This window comes from Aplidium turbinatum, chromosome 5 (assembly GCF_918807975.1).
Source record: "Aplidium turbinatum chromosome 5, kaAplTurb1.1, whole genome shotgun sequence".
Taxonomy (NCBI): Eukaryota; Metazoa; Chordata; class Ascidiacea; order Aplousobranchia; family Polyclinidae; genus Aplidium; species Aplidium turbinatum.
In genome coordinates this window covers 32,063,838-32,086,762 of record NC_137476.1, presented here as the reverse complement: position 1 = coordinate 32,086,762, position 22,925 = coordinate 32,063,838, and the positions used below count along the sequence as shown (strand labels likewise).

The following is a 22,925-nucleotide window of genomic DNA, read 5'->3' as shown; positions in this document are numbered from 1 at the left end:
ACGTTGGATTGTGGGAAAAATCAACAATACACAAGTAGACTACATAAACACATAGTTTTCCGACAGTGGGTCCATGACTTGGAACCTTATCCTGAAAATAGATCACCAATAAAGTTGTAACTTATCAAAATAAGATACATTTAAGCAGGACCATTGAAAGGATAATTTGATGCGGTGCTCATGCGATTTGCAGGATTCCGACATAGCCTATTATTCGTGCTTTTTTATGTAGGCTACTTTTAATGTGTCAATTTAGGCTACGGTAAGTTACTATTTTATTATTCATCTGAGAATGCATGATCAACCAGATATCCCTGGATTAACTAGTCTGATCAAGATTTAAAAGAGCGTCTCTTATCAGTAGGGCGATTTTTTGTTACTAAAGTTACTTTTTTTTAGTTGTAGGCCTATCAATTAATAAAAGAAATGTAGAACCAAAATTTCATGGTTGTGAGGTCAATATTTAAGAAGTTATAACGTTACCAAAAGTCAATTTTTGTATTTTTAGGTTACTTTTCATTTGTTAGGTCACTTTATTTTGCATGCTTTTTTGCGTTAATCCCTTGTTTATTTATCGTTCATTGCTACTGTAGAAATGAATTCATATTCCATGTAGGCCTAATGCCAAAACTTTTAATATGTCTTCTACTATGGTACGGATATTAGGTTTGCACGAGCCCATGCTTGTTCGTATCGCGTGTAGGCCTATTCCCAAAAACTCGTAAAGTAATTTATTCGATGAAACAAACTGTGTTAACTAGGCTATATTTAACCACTTGTTTTCCTTGCAGCAGCTAAAGCGTTTGTAGGCTACATAGACTCGTAGGCTATGTGTAATTTGAATGTGCAACTACAATTTGAGCACAAATTGAAGCGCTATTTCTTTTGCTTTCTTGTTTTCGTTGAATAAAGTTACTTTTAGGTTACCGGTAGGCTACTTTTTTGCAAAAATAAAGTCACTTTTTTGAATTGTTTAGGTTACAAAAAATCGCCCTAGCCTACTTATCAGACTAGCATTTGCGCTGTTAGCACGTCAGAACAAATTTTTTATTCAGTTCAGTTCCAAGTGATTTGGTGAGCGGACGCTTTTTATTGTCTGTGTTGTGTTTGAAACATCATCATCATTTAAACAAGTTTTTTGAAAGTAAAGAAATCTCTATTGTTGTTTATAATCAACCAGCAAGGTAGTGTAGGCCTACTCTGACCATTTCCAGCAAAAAAAATGCTTTTCCGGAGACTAGTGTAATCTCTCGGCTAGATGTAACCTGGTGGTTGGGCCATTGAGTCAGATAGTTTCCACAACTGCTACACGATCCTTGGGCCTCAAATCAAAACCCAAGAATAACCCAAAACTCAAGCGAAAACCGCCCCACATCCAAAGAATAACCCTGTTCCCGACAATTTTCACCAAATCAAACGTCATATAAAAACTGTTCAAGTCTACTGAATATTACGTCATGGAAATTCCTAAAACATGAGCCAAAATTGCACCAGCGTTCATAAGAATTGTGTCAAACCTGTTTGGGCCTGTTTGGGCTTGTTTAAACAGGAAATATTACATCAGCTTTAAACACCTGTTGGAATGACTTCATAATTGTCTTTCATTATTGCGTCACAGTACTGCATACGTGAATTTGAGATATTGCTATCTATTCTGGTCATTCGTAAAATGATTGTTTGAAAGTTGGCCGCACTTTTAACTGTTGGCTTAGTGCTTGCTAGCTGGACAAAGGTTCCGTCTTTTATCCAAGTAATCTGTTCTGTAGTGACAGTTTTTCAGTGGTGTAAGGCGTTGCACCCCCTCGTTTTCGGTAGCCGTGGGCTAATTTTACAGAAATACACTGTTTGAAAAGAAGTTCAAGTGTGTGTTTCTTCGGTCATTATATACAGACGAACGGATTCGGGAACTTTATGTTAAAATTTTCCCAAGAAGAGATTATGGTTTACCGCTGTGACCAAACCCACAGAGCTTTCTTTAAGTTCCTGGACACCTTGGAAAGGTTAAGAGCCCCTGAAATCACCCTGGGTTGAAAACATGAAACGGCAAGACAGAAGAGAGACAAAATCACATGACGTCTAGGAAAAAACACAAATCAATGACGCAAAATTAAGTGAAGACATTTAGCAGATAGAGGGCAATGTACTGCGCTTTAGTACGGTATCAAATTCGGTGATGCATTTACGTAGAATTCTAAAAGACTCCAAAGATGGTTTATTGTTTGAACAAGTTTGACAATCGAGTAGGCCTATATGATCTTTAATGACGATTTTTCTCTTGAGAGTTGTTGAATCTTGTGGCCAAATGTCGCGTGAAGATATCAATGTAGCCTATGTAGGCTACCGTAACCTACAGTCCGCGTCGCGCGAACAAGAGAACTTGTACACGACATGCACACGACAGAACTTGTAGGCTACAGGAAGTTTCAGATTTAAACTGAAAATAATAACCAACTATAGGCTAGCCTCAGGCCTGGATTAACCATTGTGCTAGGGTGTGCTAAAGCACAGGGGCCCCGCAGACAGAGGGCCCCACTTTTCCTAAAAATGAAATAAATAAAATAACAAAATTTTCCTGAAAAATATTTTCAAGAAAAGAAATTAAGAAAAGTGGGGCCCCTCTGTCTAAAAAAAGTAACACATTTATCAATATATCTCCCCCTTCAATGCAACTGCTGACTTGCTAGAAACTTCTGCTGCAAGAGATAAATTTAGGATAAAACCATTTATTCCAGTGATTGATGCTCTTCGCTCTCATTTAAGCAGAAGAGCTACTGTGTACAAAAGAGTTGCTAAGAATTTCTTGTTTTTAATTGATCTTCATGCATCAAAGCAATAGATTTTACAGAGTGCTGTGAATTTAGCGAAAGAGTTTCCTACTGATGTTGATCTCTGTCTTGTTGATGAACTTTTGAATTTCTCCCTGTATCTTAAAAAGGCTTATGGAAATAAAGCAAGTTTTAGTCATGAAAACAATTACCAGATAATAAAGAATGACAAAGTTGAAGCTGCTTTCCCTAATGTAGAAACAATTCTTAGATTGTTTCTTTGTATGATGGTCACTAACTGTTCTGGAGAAAGATTATTCTCTAAGCTGAAAAGAATCAAAAAACAATGACACACTGTCATTGTTTTTTTCGGTCTACAATGACACAAGGGCGGTTGGCTAATCTGAGCCTTCTCAGCATAGAGTGTGATAAACCTCTGGATAAACTGCGACTTCTCAATTCAGAAAAAAGTCGTTCGACTGAATTTCATGTTAGTTTTCTAAATCCTATTGGTAGATAGTAGTGAATGAAAGAGCAGTTTAGAATAGAAATTCAGAATAACCTTTCATTGCAATTTGCAGTGTAGTGTGCACAAAGGTGGGCAGTAACTAGTTAAAAAAGTAACTAGTTACATAGCTAGTTACTTTTTGAGTAACTGTAACTGTAACTTCGTTACTTTTTTGAAAAAGTAACGATAAGCGGTAACTAGCTACTATTTTATCGTTTTTCAACAGTTACTAGTTACAGTTACTTGATTTCCCAAACAAAAATGGGTCGTTTGTTTTTCAGTTTATAGCAGTTTTTTGTAGTGGTCAAATTATTTGTTTGGGAGAGATTATAGGCATTCGGCGACAAGAAGCGAGGTTGTGTACAGAAAGGAGCTGTGTAAACTGCGAGATAAGATTTTGCAGTGTACCAGCGACAGAAAGGAGGCCGCGTAAACTGCGAGGTAGGATTTCGCAGTGTTCTATACGGATTGATGTCTGTGACGCCACAATCCGTTGTTTGTTCCCCCACTAAGCTGTCTGTTTTTAGAAATTTCAGCTTCTCCTTTTTTGTAAAGCGATTCTTTTTTTGTAGATTGTGATTATATAGCTTTGAACACAGGTAGACGCGGTAGTCAGTAGTAGAAAGTCAAAATGGATTAGTTTTTGTCTAAAGTATCAGAGACTGAAGCAAACCCTACTGGTAATGCCACCAATATGCCAATATCTGGACATTCTGCAATCAGAAGAGAAGGCATATATGGGCATGACGAGGAAAAGACTACAAGAACTTCGAAACAGCGACAAGGTGGCTGTCTGCCTGCCATTACTACCCGATTGTTGAAATCTTTGGAAAACAGATTTGGCCATGTTTTTGATGATAGTGACTGCCAGTTAGCTGCTGCTTTTCACCCACAATTCCGACTTTTTTGGCTTTACAAGGGTGAAGAAATTAAGACGCCTCTACATCCCAAAATTGTTAACCTATTACAGAACCACAGCAATTCAACATCGACGATGCAGCAAGCAACAGCGACACTGATGTTGACAGGCATGCAACAGATGACTTTTTTGCTCTGTTATTTGAAAAAAAAAAAAAAAAGGAAGTTAGTGCCGCAAAAATTTTAAATGAATTTTTCGAACGTAACCCAACAAAGGCAGTTACGTCTGATGCATTCCCCAATGAAGCCATGAGGCGTTTGTTCTTGCGTCCGCCCCGTTAGCTCAGTGGTTACGCGTCGGGCTCAAGATCACGCGGCGCTGGTTCGACTCTCGGGGTGTGCGCTTGAGCAACGCATTTCAGGACTGCTCTCCATTCAGCGGCACCTAGTAAATGGAATAATTTCTCGGCAACAACACTTCAACAATCGGAAAACTTCACTCTGCCAATCTCGGTAACCGGCCCTGCGTCAAGAGCCTCTACAAGTATGCGAACAAGTACCAGGAATAACCTATCAAGGCTTTGTCAGTCCGAAGATAAAGATTCAAAAACCATTCAAAAACCAAACCATACAATACCCCTATCCCCTCCAGTGCTGCTGTTGCAAGACTGCTCTCCCTTGGAAAGGATATTTTGGCGCCAAAGCAAGCTGGACTTAGCGATCAACATTAATTTTGAAATATTGATGTTTCTGAAAGGAAATTGATGTTGTGACTCTTCGTTCATTTTAGATACCCGTATAAAAATATTGACACGCTCTATTGCTTATCACGGAGTGTCCTGTACATGTCATTTTTTCAATTTTTTATTGTTTTATATTCGGTTGGCGGACGTTTTGGTTTTGGGGTTAGATTATGGATTCTTAGAAGCATTATAGTATGTGGACAGCTAGCGGAGTGGTCGCTGTTTTGTAGTTAGGCAACAGCTGTTTTGTATGTTTCTCGGCAGCCGATTTGTAGCAAGAATTGACAGCGACAGACACGTGTTTCGCCCATGAGGCTGGGCTCATCAGTATCGCACCGTATTCTGCCACAAATTTATTCGACCACCGCTTTACCAGTCAGTTTAACTCTTATCTTTGTGGAAACAAAGAAAGAGCCAACAAAACCAGCAGGCGCCAGGGCAGAGGACATTGTGAAGAAAGGGGCGTTCTTCCCGGCTATCAGCACAAGGCTGAGCACTCACTAGTACAGCGAGCAACTGCGATTCGCCAACCATAACGGTGTAGCTTCCACGCTAGCCATTCAGACTTTCCAATCAACAATATGTTTCTCGGCAGCCGATTTGTAGCAAGAATTGACAGCGACAGACACGTGTTTCGCCCATGAGGCTGGGCTCATCAGTATCGCACCGTATTCTGCCACAAATTTATTCGACCACCGCTTTACCAGTCAGTTTAACTCTTATCTTTGTGGAAACAAAGAAAGAGCCAACAAAACCAGCAGGCGCCAGGGCAGAGGACATTGTGAAGAAAGGGGCGTTCTTCCCGGCTATCAGCACAAGGCTGAGCACTCACTAGTACAGCGAGCAACTGCGATTCGCCAACCATAACGGTGTAGCTTCCACGCTAGCCATTCAGACTTTCCAATCAACAATATGTTTCTCGGCAGCCGATTTGTAGCAAGAATTGACAGCGACAGACACGTGTTTCGCCCATGAGGCTGGGCTCATCAGTATCGCACCGTATTCTGCCACAAATTTATTCGACCACCGCTTTACCAGTCAGTTTAACTCTTATCTTTGTGGAAACAAAGAAAGAGCCAACAAAACCAGCAGGCGCCAGGGCAGAGGACATTGTGAAGAAAGGGGCGTTCTTCCCGGCTATCAGCACAAGGCTGAGCACTCACTAGTACAGCGAGCAACTGCGATTCGCCAACCATAACGGTGTAGCTTCCACGCTAGCCATTCAGACTTTCCAATCAACAATATGTTTCTCGGCAGCCGATTTGTAGCAAGAATTGACAGCGACAGACACGTGTTTCGCCCATGAGGCTGGGCTCATCAGTATCGCACCGTATTCTGCCACAAATTTATTCGACCACCGCTTTACCAGTCAGTTTAACTCTTATCTTTGTGGAAACAAAGAAAGAGCCAACAAAACCAGCAGGCGCCAGGGCAGAGGACATTGTGAAGAAAGGGGCGTTCTTCCCGGCTATCAGCACAAGGCTGAGCACTCACTAGTACAGCGAGCAACTGCGATTCGCCAACCATAACGGTGTAGCTTCCACGCTAGCCATTCAGACTTTCCAATCAACAATATGTTTCTCGGCAGCCGATTTGTAGCAAGAATTGACAGCGACAGACACGTGTTTCGCCCATGAGGCTGGGCTCATCAGTATCGCACCGTATTCTGCCACAAATTTATTCGACCACCGCTTTACCAGTCAGTTTAACTCTTATCTTTGTGGAAACAAAGAAAGAGCCAACAAAACCAGCAGGCGCCAGGGCAGAGGACATTGTGAAGAAAGGGGCGTTCTTCCCGGCTATCAGCACAAGGCTGAGCACTCACTAGTACAGCGAGCAACTGCGATTCGCCAACCATAACGGTGTAGCTTCCACGCTAGCCATTCAGACTTTCCAATCAACAATATGTTTCTCGGCAGCCGATTTGTAGCAAGAATTGACAGCGACAGACACGTGTTTCGCCCATGAGGCTGGGCTCATCAGTATCGCACCGTATTCTGCCACAAATTTATTCGACCACCGCTTTACCAGTCAGTTTAACTCTTATCTTTGTGGAAACAAAGAAAGAGCCAACAAAACCAGCAGGCGCCAGGGCAGAGGACATTGTGAAGAAAGGGGCGTTCTTCCCGGCTATCAGCACAAGGCTGAGCACTCACTAGTACAGCGAGCAACTGCGATTCGCCAACCATAACGGTGTAGCTTCCGAGAAACATATTGTTGATTGGAAAGTCTGAATGGCTAGCGTGGAAGCTACACCGTTATGGTTGGCGAATCGCAGTTGCTCGCTGTACTAGTGAGTGCTCAGCCTTGTGCTGATAGCCGGGAAGAACGCCCCTTTCTTCACAATGTCCTCTGCCCTGGCGCCTGCTGGTTTTGTTGGCTCTTTCTTTGTTTCCACAAAGATAAGAGTTAAACTGACTGGTAAAGCGGTGGTCGAATAAATTTGTGGCAGAATACGGTGCGATACTGATGAGCCCAGCCTCATGGGCGAAACACGTGTCTGTCGCTGTCAATTCTTGCTACAAATCGGCTGCCGAGAAACATATTGTTGATTGGAAAGTCTGAATGGCTAGCGTGGAAGCTACACCGTTATGGTTGGCGAATCGCAGTTGCTCGCTGTACTAGTGAGTGCTCAGCCTTGTGCTGATAGCCGGGAAGAACGCCCCTTTCTTCACAATGTCCTCTGCCCTGGCGCCTGCTGGTTTTGTTGGCTCTTTCTTTGTTTCCACAAAGATAAGAGTTAAACTGACTGGTAAAGCGGTGGTCGAATAAATTTGTGGCAGAATACGGTGCGATACTGATGAGCCCAGCCTCATGGGCGAAACACGTGTCTGTCGCTGTCAATTCTTGCTACAAATCGGCTGCCGAGAAACATATTGTTGATTGGAAAGTCTGAATGGCTAGCGTGGAAGCTACACCGTTATGGTTGGCGAATCGCAGTTGCTCGCTGTACTAGTGAGTGCTCAGCCTTGTGCTGATAGCCGGGAAGAACGCCCCTTTCTTCACAATGTCCTCTGCCCTGGCGCCTGCTGGTTTTGTTGGCTCTTTCTTTGTTTCCACAAAGATAAGAGTTAAACTGACTGGTAAAGCGGTGGTCGAATAAATTTGTGGCAGAATACGGTGCGATACTGATGAGCCCAGCCTCATGGGCGAAACACGTGTCTGTCGCTGTCAATTCTTGCTACAAATCGGCTGCCGAGAAACATATTGTTGATTGGAAAGTCTGAATGGCTAGCGTGGAAGCTACACCGTTATGGTTGGCGAATCGCAGTTGCTCGCTGTACTAGTGAGTGCTCAGCCTTGTGCTGATAGCCGGGAAGAACGCCCCTTTCTTCACAATGTCCTCTGCCCTGGCGCCTGCTGGTTTTGTTGGCTCTTTCTTTGTTTCCACAAAGATAAGAGTTAAACTGACTGGTAAAGCGGTGGTCGAATAAATTTGTGGCAGAATACGGTGCGATACTGATGAGCCCAGCCTCATGGGCGAAACACGTGTCTGTCGCTGTCAATTCTTGCTACAAATCGGCTGCCGAGAAACATATTGTTGATTGGAAAGTCTGAATGGCTAGCGTGGAAGCTACACCGTTATGGTTGGCGAATCGCAGTTGCTCGCTGTACTAGTGAGTGCTCAGCCTTGTGCTGATAGCCGGGAAGAACGCCCCTTTCTTCACAATGTCCTCTGCCCTGGCGCCTGCTGGTTTTGTTGGCTCTTTCTTTGTTTCCACAAAGATAAGAGTTAAACTGACTGGTAAAGCGGTGGTCGAATAAATTTGTGGCAGAATACGGTGCGATACTGATGAGCCCAGCCTCATGGGCGAAACACGTGTCTGTCGCTGTCAATTCTTGCTACAAATCGGCTGCCGAGAAACATATTGTTGATTGGAAAGTCTGAATGGCTAGCGTGGAAGCTACACCGTTATGGTTGGCGAATCGCAGTTGCTCGCTGTACTAGTGAGTGCTCAGCCTTGTGCTGATAGCCGGGAAGAACGCCCCTTTCTTCACAATGTCCTCTGCCCTGGCGCCTGCTGGTTTTGTTGGCTCTTTCTTTGTTTCCACAAAGATAAGAGTTAAACTGACTGGTAAAGCGGTGGTCGAATAAATTTGTGGCAGAATACGGTGCGATACTGATGAGCCCAGCCTCATGGGCGAAACACGTGTCTGTCGCTGTCAATTCTTGCTACAAATCGGCTGCCGAGAAACATATTGTTGATTGGAAAGTCTGAATGGCTAGCGTGGAAGCTACACCGTTATGGTTGGCGAATCGCAGTTGCTCGCTGTACTAGTGAGTGCTCAGCCTTGTGCTGATAGCCGGGAAGAACGCCCCTTTCTTCACAGCTGTTTTGTAGTTAGGCAACAACAAAGTATCATCTTGCCCTTTATCATGTATTTTTCAACTTGTACTTCATAGAAAGAAGAATAGTTGTAGATCAGTACTCATATACATTCATCTTCTTTGAAAAGTAACTGTAACTAGTAACTGTAACTAGTTACTTTTTAAAAAACGGTAACTGTAACTGAAACTAGTTACTTTTTAAGCGAAGTAACTGTAACTGTAACTCAGTTACTTTAAAAGTAACTAGTGCCCACCACTGAGTGTGCAGTAGCCTACTAACAGTGACAGTGGTCCCTTGCTACAATGTTTTCCCTTGCACGGTTTCGTTGATTTAATTTGTGTGATTTTGCATCCATTATAACGTAAACATTGTTGACTAATTTGCACATGCTTATTTAATCATCGATCACGTGCTATTTCAAAGTTATCTAACTTAGCCTACCTAAGCAAGGCTCGGTTTCCTCTGCAAGCGAAACCAGCTTACTTCCATTACGCTTCACGTAAGCTGGTAAGGGCCCCCATAAAATTCATTAGCACAGGGGCCCCATTTGACCTTAATCCGGGCCTGGCTAGCCTAAATGTTTTAAATTGATTGATTGATTGAATCTTTATCCTCGGACTGGGAAAGCTTCTTGCAGAGCTTAATCCTGGCAGTTTCGCATACTTGTAGAGGCTTCGGATCACTGACGCAGGCCCGGTCACCGAGATTGACAGAGTGAAGTTTCGGATTGTTGAAGTCTTGTTGCCGGGGAACTATTCCATCCGTTATATGCCGCTGAATGGAGAGCAGTCCTTAACGTAATATCACTCTAACACCACTGTCGAATTTAAATTTAATAAAAATAGACATATTCTTGACAAAACGTTTGGATTCTTTGCCAATAGCCTAAAAGACTCTAAAGAGACAGTGAGAGAGTTTTCTTTAATTCGAGTTCACGTTCCTCCGTGTGAGACTATGTAGATCTTGAATCCAAAAACCATCTTAGCAAGCACTTTATTAAAAAACCACGAAGGATAGTTGTTAGCATTAAAACATGAACGTAAGCGATTGACTTCATAATTAAAAGGATCAGAATTGGACCACGAGACATTTGCTCCAATTCTAATCGTTTTAATAATCGTTTCTCATCGTTTGAGACTTTGTGGACACACATTAAATGTTTCACGAGTGAGACCCGCGTTTCCTGATTTTACTAATTCTTCAAAAAATTTAATAATTTATTTAACATCAAGATCACTTCCAAAACTGACCAAGTTACCGGCAAAAGAATCATGGTTTTGAATACGTGTTATCTGAAAAACTGATGTCGGATCCAATTGAAAGTCACTTTTGGTGGTATCAACAGGCAAAAACTTGGTAGTCTATCAACAGGTGAAAATTTTTTTATGTCTGTGAAGCAAATTGCTTTTAACAGAAAAATAAATTCCCAGTGCAACATTTATTCAGATAACATCTAGAAATTGGTTTGGATTTGAATCTTTATCCTCGGAATGACAAAGCTTTGATAGGTTATTTCTGGTAACTTAGTTTCGCATAGGCCTACTTGTAGAGGCTTTTGACGCATGGCCTGTTACCGAGATTGGCAGAGCGAAGTTTTCCGATTGTTGAAGTGTTCTTGCCGGGGGATTATTTTATTCACTAGGTGCCACTGAATGGAGAGCAGTCCTGAAATGAGCTGCTCAAACGCGCAGAGTCGAACCAGCACCGCGTGATCTTGAGCTGAACGCGTATCCACTGAGCTAACGGGGCTGATAACTATAAAAAGATGACCGACCACAGGTCAAACCAAAACGAGAATGAAACGATTGTTTTGTAACTAAACTAAAATAATAATGTGATGAAAACAACTGAAATGCACCCACCTCCCAATCTGGACCAATTTTCAAGTCTGTACAATATTAGAAAAGTGTTGCCATCAAAAGTTTGAAAAAGGCACTCGACGCGACTAAATTCAATTTTTTTTAAAGCTATATTAGGGATATTAGACTTAGTGTCAGTCTTAGTGTTAGTGTCTAGGTATCCCTGAGCTATATCTATAAAAGTATGCAAGTTAGGCAAAAAACAATGTCATATTTGGTTTCAGCATTCCAAATTACATCCCAGCTGGCGATGACTGTCATTTTTGCATTAATTCAACGTTAGCCAACGTTGGATCGGTGTGAAAGTGGCGAGTTTAGCTGACAGGGGTCTAAAATTATCGCTTTATCAACGCAACTTTTATCAAAGCACGCTTGATATCTTTAAGACATAACTTCCCTGGGTATAATTGAATTTCCGCAAGATGATGATGTTGTTTTTTGCTAGTTTGTTTTATTTGTTTTTTGTCATTGTTTCATGTCGTCAAGTTATACCCAGTAAACATTTTTCTTTGGCCCAACGTTGGCTGACGGTTGTTCGGGTTGGCTGAGGGTAGTGTAATTTTGCCAACTTTGCCAACTTTGGAAATATTTTAATTGATAATACCTACGAAAAATTATTTAAGTTTGCTTTATTGTATTCCTTTTACAATTGTAATGGGACAATGAAAATGCAAAAAAACTTAGAATTAGAAAGTCGGTCTTGCTAATGTTGGTGTGCAGTTGTACAAAACGTTGGGCCAACGTCATTATTTGCGGATGTACTACAGTAATATCTCAATTTTTTTACATTATTGTTTTAAGGAAAAAAAAAAAATTGAAACGTTTTTCTAAATCATGCATCACTATGAGGATCACTAATTCTGAACAAAAACACTAATTCGCAAATCAAGGCTGTAGTTTCATCTCGCAATTTTTGCGTGCTCGGTTCATTTTTGTTTTTTTTATTTTATTTTTGAAACAAAATATGACAACACTAAGCTGAATAATTGTACCACAGTTCCCTTTACCATGTGTTCGTAGGTAAGCACTTTAACCATAGACATCTTATAACAACTAGATTGCGCTTGTCCCATCTCGATTGAGAAAATTAAAAAAAATGTCCGCCATTGTTAGTGTCTCGAGCCAATCAGAAGCTACTTTGTCTGTGACGTGCGATAGTAAAAAACGCGCGAAAACCCCAATGGAGGACATTTGCATTAATTAGCTTCAAAGCTGACGGCGTGACGACATTTGTATTGGCTGACATTTGCAGTTTTGCACATTGCATTAGCTTCATAGCTGGCAGCTTAGTGCAGGAAAACGCAAGTAGCGCACATAATGAAACTCAGGTAAGGTTTGTTTCAGTTGACTCAGATATATTCTTCAGGGTAAACTATTAATACTACAAAAAGTGCTTATATTTGATTTAGATCTTAAGAGCATATATTTTAACAAAAAGTAGTGATATTTGAAGTTCAACAGTTGTCAGCTACATGGCGTGTGTTTGCACTGTGTTTACTTGCCAGTGCATACAATTATTACACTGGACAACATCAAGTTTTTTCCTCAAATAAAAATATATGACTTAGATCTTTGCTTTCTCAAACTCCGGTTCTGGCAAATTTCTATTGCAGGCTTTGACTATCCTGGAACTTCAAATTTATCTAATTCTAGATTTTCGTCACCAACGACTTTGAAATTTTTCAAAATCAAGGACAAAATTCCCCATTTGGTTATGTATTTCTGTGTTGCAAAATTTTTTGAAAACTACGCACAATTTGTCACAAAAATATCATTAACAGCACAGAATTAGGTCATCAAAAAGTTCACCTATATTATCAAACAATTTTACATAGAGACATGTCAGTTTTACAGCTGTGCATGTTTCACAGTACGATCACAATTTGACAATATGCTAATGACTCCATATTAAAATAAGCTTTGCAGAAAGTAAGATCTTCTGCGGACCGGCTTTTGACAACCACTTCTTTACATCATATTGTGTTTCAGTTTATATCAGAACTTTCTGTAGGTGTTAGTTATATAATTACTAATGCAATGTACCGGTACCAAGTTGTGCAATTTTGTAAAGAGCGGAACATGCCTGTGGAAGTAATATGTTCACTTTGGTCAAACCATAAAAAACATTTGTCAAAATGGCCACCTTGTGCATCGAAATTGCGCTACAAAGGTTTGTTGGAATCAATGGCCACCCTTAAAAGTGATTGAGCAGAATACAGTGTAACTATTCTTTATGAAACAGGTGGGCTACATCTCAATATATTACCGGTACATGTTATATGACTGAAGTTTAATTTTCGAACTCTATATATGTTCTGATGCTTTCTATAAAATAGCAAATTGTGTTAAAATGCTTGATTTACCATTATTTTGCACATTCTCCAGTGTCCACTGCTGTTCAGTTGAATTATCTGCATTTTTATACCGATTGTCTGGCCTAGTGGTTAGCATGTGCACCCTCTGTTTGTAGGTATCGGGTTCAAGTTCGGACTGAGTCACACCAAGATGATAAATTGGTACTTCATTCTTGCTAGCTGTGTTGTGTTAGAATGAAGTAAGGGTAAGTTTCACACATTGTGCTGCCAGTGACTCGCTACTGATGCAGTAATCTTACTCGAGTAGCTGTGCGGCCCGGATACAAAGCATGCGGCGATGGGCTTTACTGACCACTCACGACACCTGAACTTAGTACTTATAATGAGACTTAGTTTTATCTATGAAAGCTTTAACATATATTTTGATATATATATACATATTAGATGACTTGCGAAGGGCTGAAAGATGGTGTAAAGAATACACATTACGAAGTGATGTTGAATTGTCATCAACAGATGACAATGAATCACAATCTTCATCCAAAGGTGTTTTGCACGAAAAGAGAAAACACAGGTATGTCTATCTAATGTTTGACATAATTGTTAACATGAAACAGCGATTAACTGTTGTAATACTTCCTATAGGGTTTTACGATACGACACAAGTTAGACCATAATCAGATTAGTACACTTAGTACAGATTACGTTGTTGCATTGTTTCATTGCCCTCCTAAAAAACAAAGTGCTTTTCCCCCTACAGTCTGCAGTCCTGAAGAAAACGTCTGACCCAGATAAATCGGATATAAAGAATTATCTGCTTCTGTAAAAATTTCTTCCTTGTTTGTTGATTGTCGCTAGTTTTTCTGTCCTCTTTTCTGAAAACTTTAAAGTGTTTTTGTCCATTTTAAATATATATCCTAATCGTCATGTGTGGCACCTTGAAAAAGATTCTCACCCGGATCTAGTCTCCCCTCCTATTGTCATCTCCCGAGTAACTGACCAAACTTGGTATCGGAGTGGAACCCATGATTGACCTCACAGCGGTTGTATTGCAAAAGTAAGAACAGTGCTTTTTATTGGAAAGCAAGGTTTAGCCAACCAGACATTGTGGTTAAGGTTATCAATATTGGGTTACAAGCACAAATCTAAGCCCAACTACTAGTAGATATTAAGTATACAGATGCTCACTGTACCAGGATTTACGTTTGCTTACAGAAGGAAAAGTGTTCACTTATCTTCAAACAATTCTGACAGAGCAACGTCAAATGAACGTCACTCTTCCTGCTACAACCATAGCGGAATTAAAAACCGTAAACAGCATGCTGGAGAATGAGGAGACCTATCAGATTGTGGTTAGTGAACACGATATGTTCTTAGTTCTTACTGCGCATTACCTATCTAAAGTTACCCACATTTTTGGTAATACATGAGTTGTATGTGTGGGGAGTTAGTTTTTCTATTTAGCCTAAAATGAGTTTAAACTTGAATGAATAAATTCTAAACCATTTAATGTCTGCCTCAACAGGCTTATTGCACAATTCATCACACATAATCACATGGTACACACCAATATACAAAAAAATTCATGCTATTGTACGCTGGTAGCCTGGTACGCACCGCGACTGTTTGATGGGGCTGTTTTAACGATCTCGGCTTATGCATTTCAACATCCATCTGTTCTATTGCAGTTCAAACACTGTGTCGTATAGGAGGAAGACGGAATGGCCCGTTTCGGCGAGTCCGATTCGGCGAGTCCGATTCGACTAGTCCGATTCGGCGAGTTCCCTATTCGGCGAGAGCCTTTTTCGGCGAGTGCCCTATTCGGCGAGTTTTTGAAATTTTTAAAATGAAATTATCGGGTACAGTAGCCTAATTACAATTGCCGTTTTTACATCGTTTTAACGTCGCTAAACGTTGAAATCGTGCAGAAAGGAATAAAAATAAAATGTTTGAACTATTAAATTAAAATTCGTCATGTCAGTTCAGTTATTTTTATTTTTAACCATCATATCAAAAACAATACACGTCAACATAGCAAAGGTCGAGAAAAAGGTAGAAGCGACAAAACGCGAAGTTAAAACGTGCTTGTGACCGAAGTAAGTTATTGAGTTGAAAGAAATTTGGCACGGTCGCAACACCTTCAGAAAAATTTAACATATGAAGGGAAAATAAAACAAAGACAATGTTACAAAAAAAATCATGTTTATGTCTATAAGTTAGTACTTTTGAATAGTTAAAATGATTAGTTTGGATCAACAAATGTGTGACCTACAGCTTAGATTGAAAGGAAATTATCGGGTACCGTAGCCTAGCTATCCCGACCAGCAAAAATTTGTTCCAAGAACCCAGTTAGCCTAACAGTTCATTTTTACATTGTAGTAACAGAATAAAAAGGCTAACCAAATGTGTGGCCTATCGTTTTAACGTTGCTAAACGTTGAAATCGTGTAGAAAAGGGTGCTTTTGCTGACTAGGATACGTTGAAACTGAGAAACATTCACAGAAGCCCTATGATACGTTGCATTTTTAAGATAATGTATTCAGACGTTGAATCAATGTACAAATGAAATGTTAGGCTAAATGGGTTCTTGGAACAATTCGAAAGGCTTCTGTGAATGTTTCTCAGCTTCAACGTATCCTAGTCAGCAAAGTTCTCTTTTCTACACGATTTCAACATTTAGCGACGTTAAAGCGATGTAAAAACGGCAATTTTTGCTGGTCGGGATAACTGGGCTACGGCACCCGATAATTCCCTTTCAATCCAAGCTGTAGGCAGCCTACAGTAGGCCACACATTTGGTTAGCCTTTTTATTCTGTTACTACAATGTAAAAATGAACTGTTAGGCTAACTGGGTTCTTGGAACAAATCGAAAGGCTTCTGTGAATGTTTCTCAGTTTCAAAGTATCCTAGTCAGCAAATGTTCCCTTTTCTACAAGATTTCAACGTTTAGCGACGTTAACACGATAGGCCACACATTTGGTTAGCCTTTTCATTCTGTTACTACAATGTAAAAATGAACTGTGTTCTTAGAACAAATTTTTGCTGGTCGGGATAACTAGGCTACGGTACCCGATAATTTCCTTTCAATCCAAGCTGTAGGCCACACATTTGTTGATCCAAACTAATCATTTTAACTATTCAAAAGTACTAACTTATAGACATAAACAAAATTTATTTTATTTTTTTTTGTAACATTTTCTTTATTTTATTTTCCCTTCATATCTTAAATTTTTCTGAAGGTGTTGCGACCGTGCCAAATTTCTTTCCATAGGCGCCGACTTTTCAAAAAACCTTCATAACCATAACGCTATTTTACTCAATTAAAATAGTCTTTGATTAAGCTAAGTGTCGTGTTTATATTAACAAATAGGTCGCAAACCGAATTTATTAGAAGCGCTGCTTGAAAGGATTAGTTTTACGCATGCAGTACGCCTAGTCGTAAAAATTTTGATATTGTTAGCTCATAATTGGAACTGTTGGAAAACAAGCCGATTCATTTCCTTTTCGTGCGAGTGAATAACAACGATCAAGACAGTGAAGTTATCCAAATAAAACGCAAAAAATCATGATCTCAAGCAGAGTGAAAACCCGCTATCAGTTTTATTAACCTCGTTTCGCTAATTACTTTCAAAGCGTTGACAACGGCGAAGTGTTTTCTCTTCTGTTTTTTATCGAAAGTCTTTATAGTCTTTTATTGAATACAGTAGGCTATACTCGAGTAAAGGTCGAGATGTTCGCAAGTGATTTTCACCTCAAAAAGACAAGTTCAACTAACACGGGACAAGCTGTTGTCTCCAGCTCGGCAATTTTCAAAATGAACGCACTAAAAATCATTGTCGACGTAGATTACGGAGTGTGAAATCGCGTCGGCCTAAGTAAAACTTTTGAATACGTTTATTTGCAGTGATTCAAACTTAATTTTCAAATTCAATTATTTCTTGTCAATTCTAAACTTTATGCACTTGTTGAGCAATATGCAAAGCTCACGAGACAAAACAGAAAGAGGAAATCATTTTTTTATTTTTGCGTGTAGGATATAATCGTTCTTTTATAACGTAACATTCCATGATCGTTGAAGTCGATGTCAAACCTTAGCGGTCGCATAAAACAATGATGTCAGGTTAGCTAGGTGATAATAGCGGTAAGAGACGTCGTTAATGCAGGCAATATCTGCGACCAAGACCATTAAACACCTTTTCTTTTATCGGTTTTCGATTTAATTCTCACACATTGCGAAGAAAACAATGCGTTCTGTTGAATCATAATTGTCTCACAGCGGGAAGACCTCGTTGAAAATAGCGCGTCTAATTTAGCTGGTTTACTTAATATTGCAGTGAATAGTTACGTGACTATTCCAGCAGTGCAAGTTACTCTACCATCTACTTTGAAACTTCCATACCGTATGAGAAAGCCATGCGATCAGCTGCTGTTTTGGGGCGCCGCCCCCCGGAAGTCGGCGTGTATGTTTCTTTCAACTCAATAACTTACTTCGGTCACAAGCACGTTTCAACGTTCGTGTTTTGTCGCTTCTACCTTTTTCTACACCTTTGCTATGTTGACGTGTATTGTTTTTCATATGATGGTCAGAAATAAAAACAACTGAACTGACATGACGAATTGTAATTTAATAGTTTAAACATTTTATTTTTATTCCTTTCTGCACGATTTCAACGTTTAGCGACGTTAAAACGATGTAAAAACGGCAATTGTAATTAGGCTACGGTATCCGATAATTTTCTTTCACAAATTTCAAAAACTCGCCGAATAGGGCACTCGCCGAAAAAGGCTCTCGCCGAATAGGGAACTCGCCGAATCGGACTAGTCGAATCGGACTCGCCGAATCGGACTCGCCGAATAGTAGCAGACCCGGAGGAAGAAGCCTATACGACACGGTTAATCGATTGATGCCTCAGGTGCTGTTAAACGAAGTCGCAAGTTACGTCTCGCGGACAGGGAAGGGGAAAAATAAATTAAGTGGAGAGAAAAAGTTTTCTTTTGATTCCATGCAAAACTTAAAGAACATGGTTAAGGTAAGTAGTTTGTTTAAGTTTTGTATTCACCTTTTGTTGGTATGATATCGTCTCCAGAAAGAATACTTACTGTTCATGATTAATTTTCAATGAAATAACAACCTTGGATATAAGTTTTACAGCATCTGAAGTTTACCTTTTTCGTAATCCTTTTTGTCAATTTGCTGTTTACTATCCCTGATTAATGCCTCAGTCTAGATCCAGTTGAAAAACACCTGCTGTTTACTCGTGTGCAATAAAAAAGATGAGATTAGAAAATTGATCTGGCCGATTTCGCAGGGAAGGGTGGCCTTCTCTGCGAAAAGCTCCGGAAGGCCGACCTTCCCGGGTTCGGCGGCTATGTTTATGGTGATGTCCTCGCTTTTATTTTCATTACAGCTCTCCTGATGTTCGTGCCACGCACGTGAAACAGACTGTAGAGCAACGTTCTTAACCTTTTCTGACCCGTTACCCCACTTAAGCATGGTGGGCAATGGGCATCTTAAATCTATTATTTGTCTATTAAATCCCATAACCTTGTCCATTTGCCCTGCAAGCAGTTCAAGGCGTTTATGTCAGAGAAAAAGTCGCACAAATAAGCAACCTTCGACAAGAACACACTGTTCTGCATCTTCTCGTGAAGACTTCCAAACAGCAGCATAAAATTAATTCCATTCGTACCAATTTTATTAGTCTTTGGCAATCAATTGAATAGAATAGCCAAACCCAACAATGATTTAAGTTTGATTAAAAATTGGTAATAATTTGCACTGTCCTGCTCATTGCCCTCTGGAAGACCTCAAACCTCCCCAGATTGAGTAATTACACACAGGTTAAGAGCCGCTGGCCACTGCTGTAGATGATTGTGTCAAAATAAAAATCGATGTAACATTATTTGTTTACAAAACTGCTTTACTTATAGATGTTGTCCAGAGCAATACGAAATCATGCACTCTACAAGAACTCGACCACAAACTGACGTGGGAAGACCGCGATGGGGGCCGGCTTAAACGTCTTGCTAAAAAAGTACTGCGGGTATGTTCATTTGTTCTCTCTGTCACTGACAAATCGTTACTATTCTCTCAATAAGGGCAATAAAAGCATTTTTATTTACTAAACCAGCGATTAGTTTATTACTGGAACAGAACTTCAAGAAATATGCACACATTTTAAGACTTGACTTCGAAGATCTATCAAACGATAACAATAATAATTTGCACTGGTTAGAGAAGGCAAACTACATTAACACGATTAACGAATGTGCATTAATGTTAGAGGTTAATAGAACATAACAGTATACCCATTCCCCACCCCATCGTATAGGCTACGAATTACAGAATTAAAACATACTGAGGAATGTTAGGATGTATTAAAAAAATGCTTGTTATTGTAAAATAACCGGGTGTTGCATACACATATCCATGAGATATGTAGCAATTAGAGTCTGTTCTTTCGCGGTGCTGTAAACACGATCTAATTTGCACTGTACAGTATATTTTCTTTACATATGTTGCATATTGTTTTATAGGTACTTGCGTTTGAGGCCGCCACAGATCACGTTGTTACATCCAGGCGCAGTCTTCTGATGAGGCATGAAGTACCTCAGTCCACTGTGTTTTTAGACTTTTGTGCATGTCTTGTCGTCATAGCCGTACGAGCCAGGGGGGCAGGGGGGGCAGCCGCCCCCCCTGTTGTTTCAAAACGTCGCGAATCCGGGCAAAATCTTAAAATTATTAGGGCAAAAATTGCTATATAAAAAGCTACAAATTTGCATGAATTAAGAAAAACTATAAATTAATATCTTTTACCTATCAAACTAAGTACAGCCTCTTATTTGCACAAGAAATGTGCCGCAAAATTTTCATTTGGCACATCCGTACTGATGTATTGTATTGCATGGTGATCAAACTATAGTATGAAATGCATTTAACCAACTGCATCATGCCAATTTGGGCAGCCACCAAAATATGTCTCTAATACTTTTGTAAAACTGCCCAAATCAAAACACAAAATTTGCTATATAGCTAATTTTATTAATTTTCACAAATGCATCGTGTTGATTTGGGCAGCTAAAAACATGAAATTATTTGATGAAACTGATTAGTCTGTCTGTTTATGCAACTGCCCAAATTAGTGTGAGGCAGTTTCCCCAAAATGAACAAATTCATTAATTTTTCCCATTTACATAACTGTAAAGTTTAGATTTAGGCAACAAAAAATATGAAATTATCTGATCATAATCTATTTATAAAACTGCCCAAATTGGCATGATGCAGTTGCCTCGCATCAAAATTTACAAAGTCTTTAATTTTTTTCATAATATCCATAAATGCATCATCTTGATTTGGGCAACTACAAAATATGAATTTATATAAATCTGGTGAATAGCCTACCGGTACTTTTACAAAACAATTCAGGTGGGGAGGCCACAGTACTTTTTCAACCATAAATGGACATAGCTAAGCAACACCACTACAACATTTAACAAAAACATGTTATACCTGTTAAAAGTACTGTAATGTTAAGGTGTTGCTTAGCTTTGTTTGGTTACTTTTATAAAAAGGTTCTGCTACTATTCGGCGAGTTCCCTATTCGGCCAGAGCCTTTTTCGGCGAGTTTCCTATTCGGAGATTTTTTTAAAATCCAACGACGCCTTCTGCAAATCCGATGATTGAATATTATTCAATATTCAGACATTGAATCAATGTAAATACGAACTGTTAGGCTAATTGGGTTCTTTGAATCCTACGTCACCGTCTGTATGCAAACTTAGAATATATTAAACTTAGTTATTTTTGTCATCAAATTACCTAGCCTAACTATATTTTTAGAAGTAGTGCTGCCAGACCTTTTTATTTTTGTACTAAAATTCGTATCATCAAAACTACAGTACTTTAATTGATTGAACAAAGTTTATTTGAACAGAAGTAGTATGTCTGTGTTTTATTACATTTAATTATAATTTCTCTATAATTATGTACTTTTTTCTGAATCCGCATGGTCACCCTGAGCCTATTGCAAAGAGCGAGTTTTGCCATTACCAAGCATTCAAATATCTCAGCCAGGAATTAGCAACAAGAAAACATAGAGAATTGTAGTTTTATTTCTGAAAAATACCGAAGAAGACATGATCTTATCCTTTTGCTATGCCACCGGACAGCACCATTTTACAGGAATATTCATAACCACATTTTTGTTGAAAATGCTCTCAGAATGCACCAAATTCAAAGTAATTTTTCAAAATTTTCTGGGGGAAGCCCCCCAGACCCCCCCACTGCTGGGTGTCCTCATAAGCGAAACACGCCCTCAAAACCCGCCCTTTCAAAATTACTGGCTACGCCACTACTGGTGATCTTGTTATGTTACTTTTTCACTGTTATCATGCACCGCATACATTATAGTTGGGCAATTTCTATAAGAGCGTGCACATTTGGGCAAATTTACTTTCTGCCCCCCCAAAGTGGTTTGGTCTCGTACGGCTATGCTTGTCGTAGCTGTGAATTGTGCATGGGTGGTGCATTTTACCATTCGAATAAATGTATTTTTCAACAACTTTACGTTTGTTTACATCATTGACTTAAATTTGCTCAGTATAAGAAGATGATCATCGTATTGGCATATGGATCATCAGGACAGTGTCAACTTTAAATTGCAGGTTAAGTTTAACCAACGTTGCTCAACTACAACGATTAGTGCAAAATATGTATGGCCAACTGCGACGAAAGGTGCAAAGTGCGTTTGGCCAGCGTAGGTACCAACGATGAACTACGTTGGCAGTAGAGTTGGGATTACGTAGGCCCAAAGATTTTAAAATAAGTCGGCTCAACTGCGACGAATGGTGCAAAATACGTTGGGCCATCGTAGGGTACCAACGATTAACTACGTTGGGTGTAGAGTTGGGATAACGTTGGCCCAAATATTTTAAAGAAGTTGTCCCAACTGCGACGAATGGTGCAAAATACGTTGGGCCATCGTAGGGTACCAACGATTAACTACGTTGGGTGCAGAGTTGGGATAACGTTGGCCCATATATTTTAAAGAAGTTGTCCCAACTGCGACGAATGGTGCAAGATACGTTGGGTCAACTTCGGCCACAACGTAGTGCCAACGGAGGAGCATTATTTTACCAACTGTCACACTACGTTGGGCCGAAGTACAATGTTTGCTGGGTAGCCTATCTATTTTGTGAGTCGTGCAAGGCCTGGTGCGTTGCGCTTGAAATGGCTTTGCCGTGGTAGGATTTCTTTGTGGGGTTTTCTTTGCCTGCCTTGCTCTTTGCTATGAGCTAAACGCATCAAGACGTGTTCCCCTTACGACCATCAGCACTCTTGATAACGCACCATGGCCGATCTTCATAGCAACTGTCCATACAAATCTTCAATATATCAGCTAAAGTTATGTAGGTTAATAAAGTTTTAGCCTATATATGTTTATTTGTTTTGTAACATTTTTTATTTTTTTATTTTCCCTTTATATCTTAAATTTTTCTGAAGGTGTTGCGACCGTGCCAAATTTTTTTCAACTCAATAACTTACTT

The 22,925-nt window shown here is 39.8% G+C and overlaps 1 protein-coding gene and 1 long non-coding RNA gene across 5 annotated transcripts; both read left to right on the top strand.

Moving 5' to 3' along the window:
* The first annotated feature begins 12,305 nt into the window (after positions 1-12,305).
* LOC145770816 (uncharacterized) lies at positions 12,306-15,102 on the top strand. 4 transcript variants are annotated; one of them, XM_082582543.1, is made up of 4 exons: positions 12,306-12,392; positions 13,054-13,306; positions 13,824-13,953; positions 14,595-14,820. In XM_082582543.1, the coding sequence occupies exons 2-4, from the start codon at positions 13,298-13,300 to the stop codon at positions 14,807-14,809; spliced, it is 354 nt and encodes a 117-aa protein (XP_082438669.1). In that variant the 5' UTR covers positions 12,306-12,392; positions 13,054-13,297; the 3' UTR covers positions 14,810-14,820. The 4 variants fall into 4 exon arrangements, with proteins under 4 accessions (XP_082438669.1, XP_082438671.1, XP_082438670.1 ...); XM_082582545.1 differs by lacking the exon at positions 12,306-12,392 and adding an exon at positions 13,535-13,618 and having other exon boundaries at positions 12,512-13,306; XM_082582544.1 differs by lacking the exon at positions 12,306-12,392 and adding an exon at positions 13,535-13,624 and having other exon boundaries at positions 12,516-13,306.
* Positions 15,103-16,168: 1,066 nt separating this feature from the next.
* LOC145770422 (uncharacterized) lies at positions 16,169-20,429 on the top strand. Its single transcript, XR_014289151.1, has 3 exons — positions 16,169-18,409; positions 19,311-19,423; positions 19,917-20,429. It is a non-coding gene; the product is annotated as an uncharacterized LOC145770422 (long non-coding RNA).
* Positions 20,430-22,925: the final 2,496 nt, after the last annotated feature.